At 40.9% G+C, this 14,402-nt stretch overlaps 1 protein-coding gene across 6 annotated transcripts in view; it reads right to left on the bottom strand.

Annotated features, from left to right (window-relative positions):
- Window positions 1-843: 843 nt before the first annotated feature.
- Window positions 844-14,402, bottom strand: part of LOC137369088 (multiple C2 and transmembrane domain-containing protein 1-like) — an 834,541-nt gene continuing 820,982 nt past the window's right edge. For all 6 annotated transcript variants that reach the window (XM_068029709.1, XM_068029710.1, XM_068029712.1 and 3 more), the window contains 2 exons: window positions 10,471-10,568; window positions 844-5,313 (listed from right to left, as the gene is read on the bottom strand). In XM_068029709.1, coding sequence (XP_067885810.1) covers window positions 5,239-5,313; window positions 10,471-10,568 — 173 coding nt within the window. In that variant the 3' untranslated portion in view covers window positions 844-5,238. The remainder of the gene's footprint in view (window positions 5,314-10,470; window positions 10,569-14,402) is intronic.

Here is a 14,402-nt window from a genome sequence, read left to right on the forward strand (position 1 = left end):
TCACCACAGACCCTGACCCACCAATCAGAAGCGAGTACTTACCTGTGAGCCTAAACCTGGAGGACCTACCTCCACCTGCAGTGCTGAATTCATGATGCTGAGGACCTGGGGTCCTCAGACCTCATCATTTGTGCACAAGGGAATAATGCTTTGTTGGGAAATTTAACCCCCATCATTTGGCCATGATCTCAATGCTATGGTAATATCTTGCTGTGTGCAAATTTACTGCCATTTTTCTTACATTATGACAGTCACTACATTTCAAAAATACTTCATTGGCAGTAAAGTGCTTTGGGATGTCCTGTAGTCATGAAAGGCACTATATAAATGCAATTTCTTTCATACTTCCTTTAAATGACTTGTGCTGTAATTTTATCAGCAACTTTCTTTATCAAACGTCTTCTGAAAGTCCATATACACGCCTCAGCAAATGATGTTTTACTGTGTTATTTAGGTTTAGGTTTAGAGATACAGCACTGAAACAGGCCCTTCGGCCCACCGAGTCTGTGCCGACCATCAACCACCCATTTATACTAATCCTACACTAATTCCATATTCCTACCACATCCCCACCTGTCCCTATAGTTCCCTACCACCTACCTATACTAGGGGCAATTTATAAAGGCCAATTTACCTATCAACCTGCAAGTCTTTGGCATGTGGGGGGAAACCGGAGCACCCGGAGGAAACCCACGCAGACACAGGGAGAACTTGCAAACTCCACACAGGCAGTACCCAGAATTGAATCCGGGTCGGTGGAGCTGTGAGGCTGCGGTGCTAACCACTGCGCCACTGTACGATTGAAGTGTAATCACTTATTAAAGAGAAACCAGACCAGAAACACTAGTGTATGTAAATATATTTGGTAGCAGTTTTTTGACAGAAAAGATAAAATACAAATGTCTTATATTGCAAAACCATCATCATGCTTCTTTTGATGGCAGTCATGTAACAATGAACATTATAGTGCTTAGTTCAACTTTGCTCATCAAGTTCAAACAAACTGGCATAACCCTGTCAAGGGATAGAAATAATGTTTGTGCAACATTAAATATAATCCAAATGCATATTTTATTACATTTGCAGAAAATATTCACAAACTAACCATGTGGACTTACATTTTCCTAATGTAAGAACAGCAATTGGAATTTAAAAGGTTTGAATAATTACAGATTCAGTTGTCAAACTGAATGGATACATTTTCAATTGTAATTGTAGCACCTGCTCAAATTGAATTTGTTCCCTGTTGCAGGTTTAATGGAAGTTTTTTTTTGGTACATCTATAAAATAAGATTTAATATGCATCTTCCAAATAGAGCTGGAGTTGAGCAGGTTAATCCATTTTTGCAGGGATACTGCATGGTGGGGACTGCCAGCTGGTGGCATTCTTGATATTGTTATCTATGAATGCCATGTGCAATGGCTGTATGGTACCTACTTCTGTGTTCTGCTTCACGTTGAAGCAGAGGCCCATTCTTAGCATCATCTAAACCAAACTGACTGATAATAGACAAAAAAAATTTATGCGAGCCTCCTGAAGTTCTAAGGGAATGGTGCCAGAGAAGCACTTTGTTAAGAGGATGACAATTATCTGAAGATCCCACAGCATTAGGTTTTCCTTCTTTCACATTTATCATTTACCACACTACACTGGAGATCAGCCTAATAATACCAAGGGCTGGAAAAGGAAAAATATCCTAGCTAATAAAGAAGGTCAACCAGAGGTATTATCATTCCACAACTCCTAAGTAACTTGTTATAAAGGAAATAAAGTGAACAGTGTGCCAAAGCAAGAGATATTCTATAGCTAGAGCTAAGTGGCCCCACAACCAATGGATCACATTAAAGCTCTGCAGTCCTGTCACATCCATTCGTGAATAGCAGCAAACAATTAAACAACTAATGGGAAAAGGGGGTTCCATGAACATTCCCATCGTCAATGACGGCAAAGCCCAGCATGTGAGTGTAAAAGACAAGGCTGAACCGTTTGCAACCATCTGCAGTCAGAAGTGCCGCGTGGATGATCACCTTGGCCTCCTCCTGAGGTGCCCACCATCAAAGAAGTCAGTCTTCAGCTAATTTGATTCAGCCCACGTGATATCAAAAAATAGCTGAGCACACTGGGATGCAGCAAAAGCATTGGACCCTGACAACATCCCACCTGTAATGCTGAAGACTTATGTTCCAGACCTAGCCATGCCTCTAGCCAAGCAATTCCAGTACAACTACACTATTGGCATCTAACCGACAAAATAGAAAATTGACCACAAATGTCATGACCACAAAAAGCAGGACAAATCCAATCCAGCCCCATCAGTCTACTCTCAGTTATTAACAAAGTAAAGTGAACCTCCCAACCGCCCAAGACCTGTTCACCATATTCAAGACACAAGTCAGGAGTGTGATGGAATACTCTCCACTTGCCTGGATGGGTGCAGATCCAACAACACTCAAGAGGCTCGACATCTTCCAGGACTAAGCAGTCTGTTTGATTGGCACCCCATCCACAACCTCAAACATTCAGTCCCTACACCACTGGTGCAATGTGGCTGTGGTGTGTACCATCTACAAAATGCACTGCAGCAATTTGCCAAGGTTTCTTTGACAGCATATCTCAAATCTCTGAATTCTACCACCTGGAAGGACAAGGGCAGCAGACGCCTGGGAACACCACCACCTGCAAGTTTCCCTCCATGTCACCATCCTGATTTGGAAAAATATCGCTGCTCTTTTATTGTCGCTGGGTCAAAATTGTGGCACTCACGACCTAATGCCACTATAGGAGGGCCCTTCACTGCACAGATTGCAGGGTTTCAAAAGGTTGGCTGACCACTACCTTTTCAAAGGCAATTAGGGATGGACAATAAATGCTGACCTTGCCAGCAACACCCACATCCTGTGAATGAATAAAATAATTAGGAGAAATATTGAAGTGAGCTTTAAAGGGGTCTGAAAGGATGTGGGGGAGATGGAGGGGTTTAGGGAGGAAATTCCAGCACTTAAATGAGTGATTGCATGCCTACCAATGTAGGATGAGAGGAATGAAGAGCTTGAGATATGGCTGGAGGAGGTTAGAATGAAAGGAAGGTGCAAGGCCATGGAGGGATTTAAACAAAAGGAGAGTTTTAAATTTGAAATATTGGGGGTTTGGGAGCAAATGTATAACAATGAGGACAAGAGTGATGATGAGGATTTGATAGGGTAAATATAGAGAAAGTACTTCCTCTACAGGGGAATACAGAACAAGTGGGTATAATCTTAAAATTAGAGCTAAGCCAGTTAGGAGTGAAATCAGAAGGCATTTTTTTCACTCAAAGTGCAAATCCGGAACGCTATTCTCCAAAAGGCTGTGGATGTTAGTTGAAATTTTCAAGACTGAGATTGATAGATTTTTAAGTAAGAGTTTGGAGGAATATGGAGAAAGGCAAGTATTTTGTAGAGGTATACATCAGCCACCATCTCATAGAATGGTAGAACAGGCTTGAGTAGCGGAAAGGCCTATTCCTGTTTCTATGTTTTTATGATGGACAAGTGGGATTTGGTGCAGGATAAGATATGGATAACAGTTTTGCATGAACTAAAGTTTATGGATGGTGGCAGATGGGAGACTAACCAGGAGAATGTTGGAATTATCAAGTCTGGAGATGACAAAGGTATAGATGAGCATTTTAGTGACAGGTAGGCAATATCCAGAGGTGGAAGTAGAAAATCTTTGTGAGAATATGTCTTTGGAAGTTCAGTTCAGAATCGAATAATACGTTGAGGTTTGCAAACAGTCTGGTTACACCCGAGACATTGGCTGGGAGGGGGATGACGTCAGCAGCATGGGTATGGACTTTGTCATGGGGAGCTGAAGAAGATGGCTTTGGTCTTCCCAATGTTAAGCTGCAGGAAATTATGAGTCATTCAAAACTGAACGTTGGACAAGTAGTCTGACAGTCCAGAGGCACTGGAGTTGTTGAGAGAGATGGTGGAGAGATAGAGCTGGGTGTCATCAGCGTACCTGTGGAAGTATCCCCATGTCTGTGGATGATTCTATTTAGTGCTTTAAGTACAATACTAAGAAGATGGAATTATCTGCAACATGGTTTGTGTGAAATAAGAGGTGTGCTTAGTAATGGTCCCCCTAACTTTTCTTTTACTGGGCAGCTGTTTGTTGCACTGCGCAGTCCCTTTAAGATTGCTGCGTGGACACGCTTGCACATATATTAAAGGGAACGTTGGTTGTGCGTGGGCTGTATGTTCCACTGCGCCATCTGTTGCAGATTGCTGTTGGGCTGTGCACCATGTAGCTTACTGGGTGCAAGGATCAGAGTACAGGATCAGGTCTGATAATTGAGAGAAGATTTTTATTCTGTGGGATAATGAGATTAACAAGCACTGTTCAGTGGTAGGATAACCACTGTTTGAAAGTTCACTAATGGGGCACCGGAGTTGCCTATGCTCCTTCTGCTCTAATTTTCTACAGCATCCAAGTGAGCAGGAAAAGTTAAAGAAACACATTTTCTTGAGGAGAAAGATCCTCTAATTTTCAAGCTGATATGTCTGTAATGGTTTATCAGAAGAGCTTGATTCATCAGGTAACCCCAGGTCCAGAACTATTCCAACAACAACCTATGGTTATATAGCACTTCTAATGTAACAAAATGTCGTAAAGGCATGTCACAATTAAGGAAGGTGGGAGAAATGGATATTCATGGAGCACTGATAAAAATATTAACATTACAACAGCCAATTAAATTTCCAATCTAGCATTTTGTTGAGAAAAGATGAAAAGGAGAAAATAAATGCATTCCTAATATTACATTTTATTGCAGGTGTTTATCATTAGAATAGGAATTGTAATGATTGTTTACAAGAAAACATATGTTAGAAACAGTTAAAATGTGTAATGCTGCAATATCTCTTTAAATGACTGGACAGTTGCCACTGGACAGTTTGTAAATATTTACCACCTCTAGTTTTATACTATTTATAAAGATCCAGGCATTAGGCACGTTCTGCAAAGCTTTAATAGAATGAGAACATAATTTTAAAAGTTTTAACATAGGTGCTTTTTACAATAATAAGCAGTGTGCATTTTCAAATAGAGTTCAATATTGTACAACATTTACAGATGCTATATTTCATTATAAAAATCAAAATAAATGAGCGAAGGAGAGGAAATGTTACTCCAGCAGCCGATCCCCTTCTAATCTTCAGAAAGCAGATGTATAACTCAGTGGTTGTGGGGTTTGGCTATCCCGAATTGCTTTTCTTCTTAAAAATCATCAGTCCCTGACTAGATTCTTGATTCAACTCGTGGAAGTGCACCTGTTAAAACAAAAGTTTTGAGAAACCAAGAAATCAGCTGGTTCTTTGCGAGCAGTGGGAAAAGTGCAGGAAAGGGCTGGAATGGTATATGGGAAAAATCAACAGTCCCTTGAAAGCTGCTTTAGTAGCCCAGCTGGGATTGAAGACCAAAGGGTAAAAAAAAAGCGTAAAGGAAAAAACAATGCTGTAGAAACTCCTGCCAGGAAACAGTCCTGTGTTATACAACACTGAGTCTGTGTGTGTTCTTGAGAATTCAGAATTGAGAGAATAGAATCTGCTCAAAAGCTTGTTGGCATACTATAAGAACGTTATGACTAGCTAATGACTATTTCCATCCTTGCTGTGCTGGTGCTTTTTATAGGATTCAAGATCACAGAACTAGGCACAGTGATATCACCTTTATGCACATTCTGTAATTAACCATTAGCTCATTCTAACCCAACTTTCAATATTTGCCTTGCAGATAACCTGCACTTACATAATCAAACTTTATTGAAATAGCAAGTTTAGAAACAAACTTCAGGGTCAAAGATTCGAGGTAATTTTCAACTTCCTTGTGCCGTGGGAACCCTCAATTCCCAGGGGCAAAGCAGAGAAACTGGGAGTAGAGACCCATAGTCTGTAAATGTCAGCAGGGGTTCTCCTACTCACCCATCCTAACAAATGGTGTTTGTAGTTACAGCTGATAAATGGGAGAACCCCCATGGAAATTCACCCCCATGGTCTCAGGTCTCAGCACAACGCCAACCCAGCATTTCCAAGCCTTACCTGAAATCACGTAGCTGGGCCTAAATAGAGATGCATCCCAACAAAACTGGCAGCGGAGCTTGTTACAGGACACTATGAGGGCAGCCAGAAGATTTCTCCACAATCCAGGATGTCAGGCCTCTGGGCCTTGACTGTTGCTGTCCCGCAGCAATTAGCCAAAAAATGCCAAAGCTGGCCTCTAATTTGAGTGCAAGGACATAGGAGTGAACCTGGGCCATGCCTGCTGGCTGCCCAGTGGGAGACCCAAGAGAAAGGTCAGCTCTTAGACCGGCTACTCTTTAATTCTCCCTGCTGCTAATTTAGCTTTTTTTATACAAAGGTATGAAAGATTAAATGTAATTTAATGCTTTACACAGTTATCACCATATCTAGTGGAAGGTGTTGATAACTCCTTGGCAACTCACATGTGGATAATTAGTGTCTAGGTAAAAGATATATGCACTAAGCTGAGGTGATTGTATGAGCAAAATCAGTTCAGCTGCTTTATAACACTTTTTTTCCTTTTTTGTCATCATCAAATTTTGTATACTTAATTCATTACTAATAAATGCTGAACATAAATAGGATTATGCAGTCCATGATAACTGAAAGGTTATCTGCTGCTGAAACCCTCATCCATGCCCTTGTTACCTCCAGACTTGACTAGTCCAATGCACTCCTAGCTGGCCTTCCACATTCTGCCACTGTGAACTTGAGGTCATCTAGAATACTGCAGTCTGTGTTATAACTCACACCAAATCCCAGTCACCTATCACCCCATGTGCTCACTGACCTATATTGGCTCCTGGTTAAGCAATTCCTCAATTTTAAAGTTCTCAATAAAGTTCTTTGAAACTTTAACTCTGCTTCTCTCTCCACAGATGCTGCCAGATCTGCTGAGTATTTCCAGCATTTCTTGTTTTTATTTAAAGTTCTCATGCTTGTTTCCAAATCTCTCCATTCACTTGTCCCTCTATATTTCTGTAACCACCTTCAGCCCCGTAACCCTCCAGCTATCTATGCTCCTCTAACTGACCTCTTGAGCATCCCCAATTTCAGTTGTTCCACCATTGGCAGTCATATCTCAGCTGCCAAGATCCGAAGCTCTGGAAGTTCCTCCCTAAATCTCTCCACTTCGGAATCTCTCTCCTCTTTTAAGACATTCCTTAAAATCTGTCCCTTTGACCAAGCTTTTGGTCATCTGCCCTAATATCTCCTTAGGTGGCTCAGCATCAAACTTTGCTTTATAACGCTCCTGTTAAGTGCCTTGGGATGTTTTATTACATTAAAGGTACTATATAAATGCAAGTTGTCTTAAAGTGTCTCCAAAATTCTGAATGTTGGACAAAAAAGTCTTTCATCAGAAATGTAACCAAAAGAAACAAATGTTTAGCAATAGCTTGGTAGTTTACATCATGGTTCACTGAAGGGTGCAATTTTGAATGCTAGACCTGCCTATCACTCATGTTAGTTACCTTGGCTTTGCCAGTTTTCAGTTGGCCCACACAGAAAAGGTGTGCTCTGTCAGGGTATGAGAAAGAAGCTCAAAGGAGTAGACTAGCCTGTAGAAGTCACAATTTGAAAAGAGCAAATTGTGACATGTCTTTGACAATGATCATAGAAGAATCTGTGGATTATGTAATACTAAATAGGAAGAAGCAAGATATGCAAATTAAGGTTACTTGGAAACTTAATTGGTAAGTGTACCGCCTAATGTAAAATTGAACTACACAGTCCAAAAAATGTTTGAATCTTAGTTGGTGCTGAAGTTAGTTGATTTCACATGAGAGGTAGCTGGGCACTAGAAGTGACCTTCATAGTCACGTGAGAACGTTGGGCGACAACAATATCGGGCTTGACTGTGATACCCCACACACGAGTGATTAGATGCCTCCTAATCACTGTTTAGGCTCCACATGTAGAATGTCCATTTAGGCAAAGTACCAGAGGGGTGAAGGTGCTCCTTCACACACCCATAGTATGAGTTGTTAACTTTAAAAATGCGATTAAGACAATGTTATGTACATGAAGCTGGGAATCCCACTGCATGTTGAATCAATTTACTCTTTCTTAATTAGTCATTTGATTCAAAGTGACATTTTTACAAACATTACAAAGGCAAGCATGAGTAATGATGTAATCAGTAAGACATATACATTTTACATGCATTAATGTTTGCATGTTTCAATATAAGATTACATGTGTCCCATCCAGGGACACGACAAGAAGAAATATTTAATTCTGTGAAGGTTCATTCTAAAGTTATAATCAATGTGCTGAGTTAACAAGGAAAGAACATTTTATATAATAATCTCAAACTTGAAGCTGTAGCCTTCTCTATTACAAGCATAGCACAAAATAATGCTTAAAAACATAAGTGTGTAAATTTCATGAACACTTCAAAAGGAATAATATTCTAATTATGCTATTCCTAAGCATGATAGAAAAGGTAATGTCTATAAAATCTTTTAAAAATGGTTATTTCTGTTCATTTAACTTCAAACTACTTTTAGTATTCACAATTCCTTTGAGTGTACATGATGTGTCATTAGTGTCTTTTCACAGCTTTTAAAATGAGCTAGACTGTTATTGCTGAATATTCCTTTTTTGCGATAATGACATTTTTATTCTGGTCCTTATGAAGTGAATATATGAATACAAAAGTAAAATGCAGTTACATTCATCACCCATGTTGTGTGTCATGGATTTTGGATTTTGGAGCTATTAATGCTTCTGACTTGTCTCTAAAGTTTGGTCAGAATTAAAATGTTAACCTGTAGGAGACTCTGCCTATGAAATTCCACCTTTTATGATGAGCAGTACAAGATGCTGACAAAATACTGCCCTGAATGGCAACAGAGGTGCATACAGTATGAGGATGAATGTGAAAAAGATCATATTGAATGATTTTGAATTTTATCACTCTGATCAAGAATCGTAAGATATCCAGATTTGTTGGAATTGTTCTGAATTCCTCATATTCCCTCAAAAAGTATTTTTGTGGTTTAATGCTCCAGTCTGAATAGCTACTGCTAAACTGACTTTGGTTGGCACATGTAAGGCAAGTTTAGACCCAACCAGCTTAAATCAGGGTAAAGTGCTTGCTCAGAACCATGCACCTACTAAGGGCTGGATTTTGTTGAACTCCTGATGTTGGGCTCCGTGATGGCGGGGGGTGGGGGTGGGGGTGGGGATGGGGGGGGAAGATCGGAGCGGCAGTGGCCCACTTGGAGCCCAGCGCCAGGAATGCCAGGCCCGATATTCCCGGTGGTGGGGAAGCTCCACGACAGCATATCTGCTGCACTGTGGCGGGACCCGGATTTCAAATTTAAATGGAAGCTAGAGCAATCTTACCGGCAGTTCCTGATCTTCAGAGAGATATGCGGTACTCCCGCGCCTTCACTTCCCATCCAGAGAAAGTTGGCACCACTGAGGTGGGGAAGGGGGGATCTCTGCATTGTAGTGAAGTGGTGGGGGGAAGGGATCAACTCTGCATTGTCAGTTTAGTGAGGGGGGGGGGGGGGAAGGGTTGAACTCTGCACTTAGGTCAGTTGGGGGGGTGAAAGGGGTCAACTCTGCACTTAGTGCAGTTGGGATGGAAAAGGGGTAATCTGAGCTTTTCTGTTACAGTTGGGGGGTGGATGGGGTCAAGTTTGATCTGTCAACATAGGCCTGGCAACCCTTTCAGAATGGCGTCAGCGCCTGTGCAGAAACAGGCGTGGCGGCCCACCATTTTTGGGAAAATAAAATCCAGCCCTAAGAGTGCAAGATCAGAAAGTGGGTGAAAAATTTGTAGGCAATCACAAGAACTCAAATTGAAATGTTATCCCTTTGAAAAAATCTGTAATATGGCTAAAAGGAGTTTATTTTGGTGCTGTATCCCTGAAATAGTGCAGGAAATGTTATTCTCCATTCTAGCATGTATCCACAGCTATTAAAAATTGTTTTCCAAGGGTTATGAGGTGCAAAACGATGCTTGCAGGGAGCACTGACTAGGAAATCATTCAGTCCATCTAAATTTAATGAAAGGAAAGTCAGGCATTATGGACCCACAATTTTGCAGTCAGAGCTCCCTATGAAAAACATCTATGTTGGGAATGCTGCACCCCAGAATCAGTCCTCTTCTTTTAGGCTAGATCACTTCTACTTTGGAACTTAGCAAACTGTTGCCTAACTGCAAACTGCTGGACCAATCTATAAGAATATATAACTAAAAATTAAAACTCCATTTTAGTGCAGTAAGTACACGCGGCAACAGTAAAGTCATAAGCGATGAGATTTCACCAGTCCTGCTTCTTTTAGTTATGTCACAATGGAAAGGAGCATGCATTGCAACTGGCTGCCTCTGCATTTGGAATTTGATGAATTACAGTTCAGCTGTTACTTGAGACAGATACAAAAGACACTTACCACTTGTACATCGGAGTGAACTCTGGAGAGGAAGTCTAGCAGTTCATTATTGTCAATGAGTAATGGATTACGAAGTTTCTTTGTGAATTTGTGGATACCTGTAAAAATTGTTAATCAAAAATCTGACATTGTTTTTCTCAACTGCTACAGTTCAAATGATTGTTAATGTGATGAATTGTAGATGAAGCAATCACTCTTCACACCTGTGAAAATGAGCATGAACTTCGACACAATGAAGTCACCTTAGATGGTTTCCTATTGCAATTTTGCATTATTAAATTGTGCCACAACCTTCCCATATTAGGGAACCATAACATATAATTTGCAATTAAAACTTTTCTCAATTTTATTCCTCTTGCAGCTTAAAACCTACTAACACTGGAAAAACACTGTCAAGAAAACACAACATGCCAAATGAGAAATATTAATTCATCGGTTGGAAACTTGCATTAAACTTTTAATGGAAAAAATCCTGCAGTTAACTTTAATAAAAAATGACAACCAAGATGACCACCGCAATTTGCATCTGAAATACCAGGAGATCGAATTGGAGACACAAGTCTAACAAGAAGCCCAGCCAGGACAATGCTTTGGCTAACTGAGTAGATTATCCAGATTACCCTTGTTATCGGGATATTCAAAGCCATCTCAGGCATTCCATGAGTGGAGACGTCTCTGCAGGGGTAAACACTGACAATACCACCTGAGAGAGGTTTTGGGTTTTAGACTTTGGCACTCATTAAAAACAAAGGGGATTGAGAGAACCATGTGACCATCTCCCCAGGCTGTGTAAAACTGGGAGTTTTGTTACACAAAAAAGAGACAGACAGTAACTGAGTGTGCAGCAGCAGAGAAGACTGTGTACCTCCCTTCCTCTCTCTCTCTCTTTCCAGAAAACATCAAGTTTGAAAACTGTCGGTGACTGTGGACTCTCTAAGGCAACAGACTGCTACAGCCAGTAGGAAGAGAGCCACCTATAAGTCTGCCTCCAAGAAAACCCTGGGCCAAGTGGGCCAGCCATAAAGTGCACTTTGACCAGCCAAAGACTTCAAGAATACAACTTCAGCCAGAAGACCACTGAATCACCCAAGCTCACCAACTGTGTATTTAAGTATCATTTATTTTGGACTTTATTCCAACCACAATACCTACTTTCCACTGTGTAGTGTGTGTGTGTGTGTGTGTGTGTATGTGTGTGTGTGTGTGTGTATGTGTGTGTGTGTGTGTGTGTGTGTGTGTGTGTGTGTGTGTGTGTGTGTGAGATTCTCGCTTGAATGTGTAACTTTTTATTATTTTTAAATCGGGTTTAGATTGTTGAGTATAATAAACTTACCTTTTTCTTGTTCAAACTCAAGAAAACCTGTCCAATTGGTTCTTTCACGATCACATTAAAGGTAAAAGATAAAACACTCATTGAAGTGGTAAACACAACAATTATTTAAAAAGGAATACACCCTATTGCGGTCAAATAAGAGAAAGGGCAAGAAGGGCGACTGTGACCCCCTCTTCACCTGGCCGTAACAACACAGTGACAGACCTGACATAGCATATTACTCCTGTAATCCAGATCTAAGGTTATCAATAAAATGTAGTTTACATGAATATCAGTTATTAGCCTCCTTTTCTGAAAGAACATTACAATATAAAAATAGCATTGCTTGTATCTTTGCTTAACATAAATGTTTTATAGATCATTTATTTATATATCCTGCCCTTCCTTTCCAGGTACCTTTGTGTACCACGTCAGAGCAGATAATGTGATGACAAGCTGATGTGGGGGTCTGAGGACTGCAATGCCCCTGGGGTGTTCATTATGTCCCAATGCAGGCAGCCAGCACAAGGGACACTGGGAGCTTGCAAACAAGCTGATATTCATTTGAGGACCTCTCCATTATGTCAGCTGAGTTGCACTCCAGTAACCCAATGCCCATTTGGTATGGGAGCTGAGTGGAAGGCCCGATAAAAAAAAGTCTCTTGCTGGTCTTCCTCCCACTCCCATGCTGCTCCTCAACTTCCCCTTACTCCCCTTACCTCCAGCAGGCAAAACTGTTGCTGCTCCATTGGCAGCCAACAGCCCTTCAGTGGCTACAAATTTTGTGCTGCGGCACCTGTCCAGAATATCATGAATGATGTGTGCACAGTGCCAGAAAACTACACAATTGAGCTAAACTCATTATTGAGGTCAGCTTATTTCTACACAGCAGCCTTGCGGGGACAGCGTTATTGGCCTCATATCCTCTAGTTGAGCGGATGGGCAGGCAACTTGCAACTGGTTAATACTGTAGGCCAAGTGTACAAAACTATTTGCTCTAATGCTAATCAAATTCTGCTTGACAATGACATGAGAGGAAATTCAACTTGTGCACAAATGTGCAAAAATTCAGTAGAAGTTTGCTGGTATGTGCCAGCCTGAGCTCAAGCTAAATTCAGCTTTGGGCCTCCTTTAAATATTGCAGCAAATGGTCATCCTGCTGCAATTCACTGGTCAGGATGGGCAGCTCTTACATGGAGCTGAATGGTAGGATGGTTTCAAGGGGTCTCAAACAGGCTGATGGTTGGTCAGTTTTTTTTAATGGGGTCACAAAATGAAACTGAAAAGTTTGACTGGCCAGAGGGTGATTATGCTGTTCTAGACCTGGCACAACTAGGTGGAGCATGCTAAGTCACTTAGTCACAAAGTTCACATTCATGGTCCTACGACTGGCATAGGTTGCTGATTTCTTTCTTTCTTTCTTTCTTCTTTTGGGCCTCCTTATCTCGAGAGACAATGGATACGCGCCTGGAGGTGGTCAGTGGTTTGTGAAGCAGCGCCTGGAGTGGCTATAAAGGCCAATTCTGGAGTGACAGGCTCTTCCACAGGTGCTGCAGAGAAATTTGTTTGTTGGGGCTGTTGCACAGTTGGCTCTCCCCTTGCGCCTCTGTCTTTTTTCCTGCCAACTACTAAGTCTCTTCGACTCGCCACAATTTAGCCCTGTCTGATTTACATATGTTAAAAAGTCTAATTCCTATTTCAGGCCCACACCCAGGATCACTAAACGTATTTGGATGCTGCTTACTGTAACTCTCTGATTGGATTCTAAGCACACAAAGACAGAGATCTATTTTGTCTAGTCACAGTAGTTTAGATTGAGCAATATAACACTAGTCTTCCAGATTGCATTGTTCTAACTTTACAAACTTCTGGACTTAACATTAAGTTTAACAATTTCAGGCAATAACCATTGTTCCCATTTTCTTGGACAGTATGTGCTGATAATGGTTCTGCTGTTGCCAATTATAGCTCCTCTATACCCATTTTTGTCTTTCTTTACTTGTCCCATTACCATATCTTTTTGTCTTGCACAATCATCCCTTTTATCACTTCATCGCTCCTGCCCACCACCCCTTCATAGATCTTTCTTTTCTCCCCACCCCTACCCCTTTTCCTGTCCCTGTACTTGCTTAAAAAACTGTTATATTTCTAATTTGTTCCAGTTCTGATGAAAGATCATTAACTTGAAACGTTAACTTTGTTTCTCTGTCCAGAAATGCTGCCTGACTTGCTGAGTATTTCCCCTTTCTCATTTTATTTTATTCTAGGCAGTTATTGGTCTCAAACTGGCACCTTTCATATACCTGTGCTTCCAGTTTGTATTGGTCAATAAAAAGTTCATAAAAATGCCTTAGGGTGAATTTGATTCTGATTTTCTGGAATAACTTCCCAGCGAATAATTATCTCGTCCTTGGTAAAAGTCTTTCAGTACATCTGAGATCAGGAACATTTCATGTGGAGAATTGTGAACACTAAACCACTCACTCTCTGGTACAATGCACCTAGTTCAGTAAATGTCCTGTTACCTATTTGTTAATCCATAGAGTGTGAGTAAAAGTTGTGAATGAAGCATTTTTCTTACTTATCATTGCTTATAATTGCTTTCCTACCTGTCCTCAGA

Source organism: Heterodontus francisci, chromosome 4 (genome assembly GCF_036365525.1).
Source record: "Heterodontus francisci isolate sHetFra1 chromosome 4, sHetFra1.hap1, whole genome shotgun sequence".
Lineage (NCBI taxonomy): Eukaryota > Metazoa > Chordata > Chondrichthyes > Heterodontiformes > Heterodontidae > Heterodontus > Heterodontus francisci.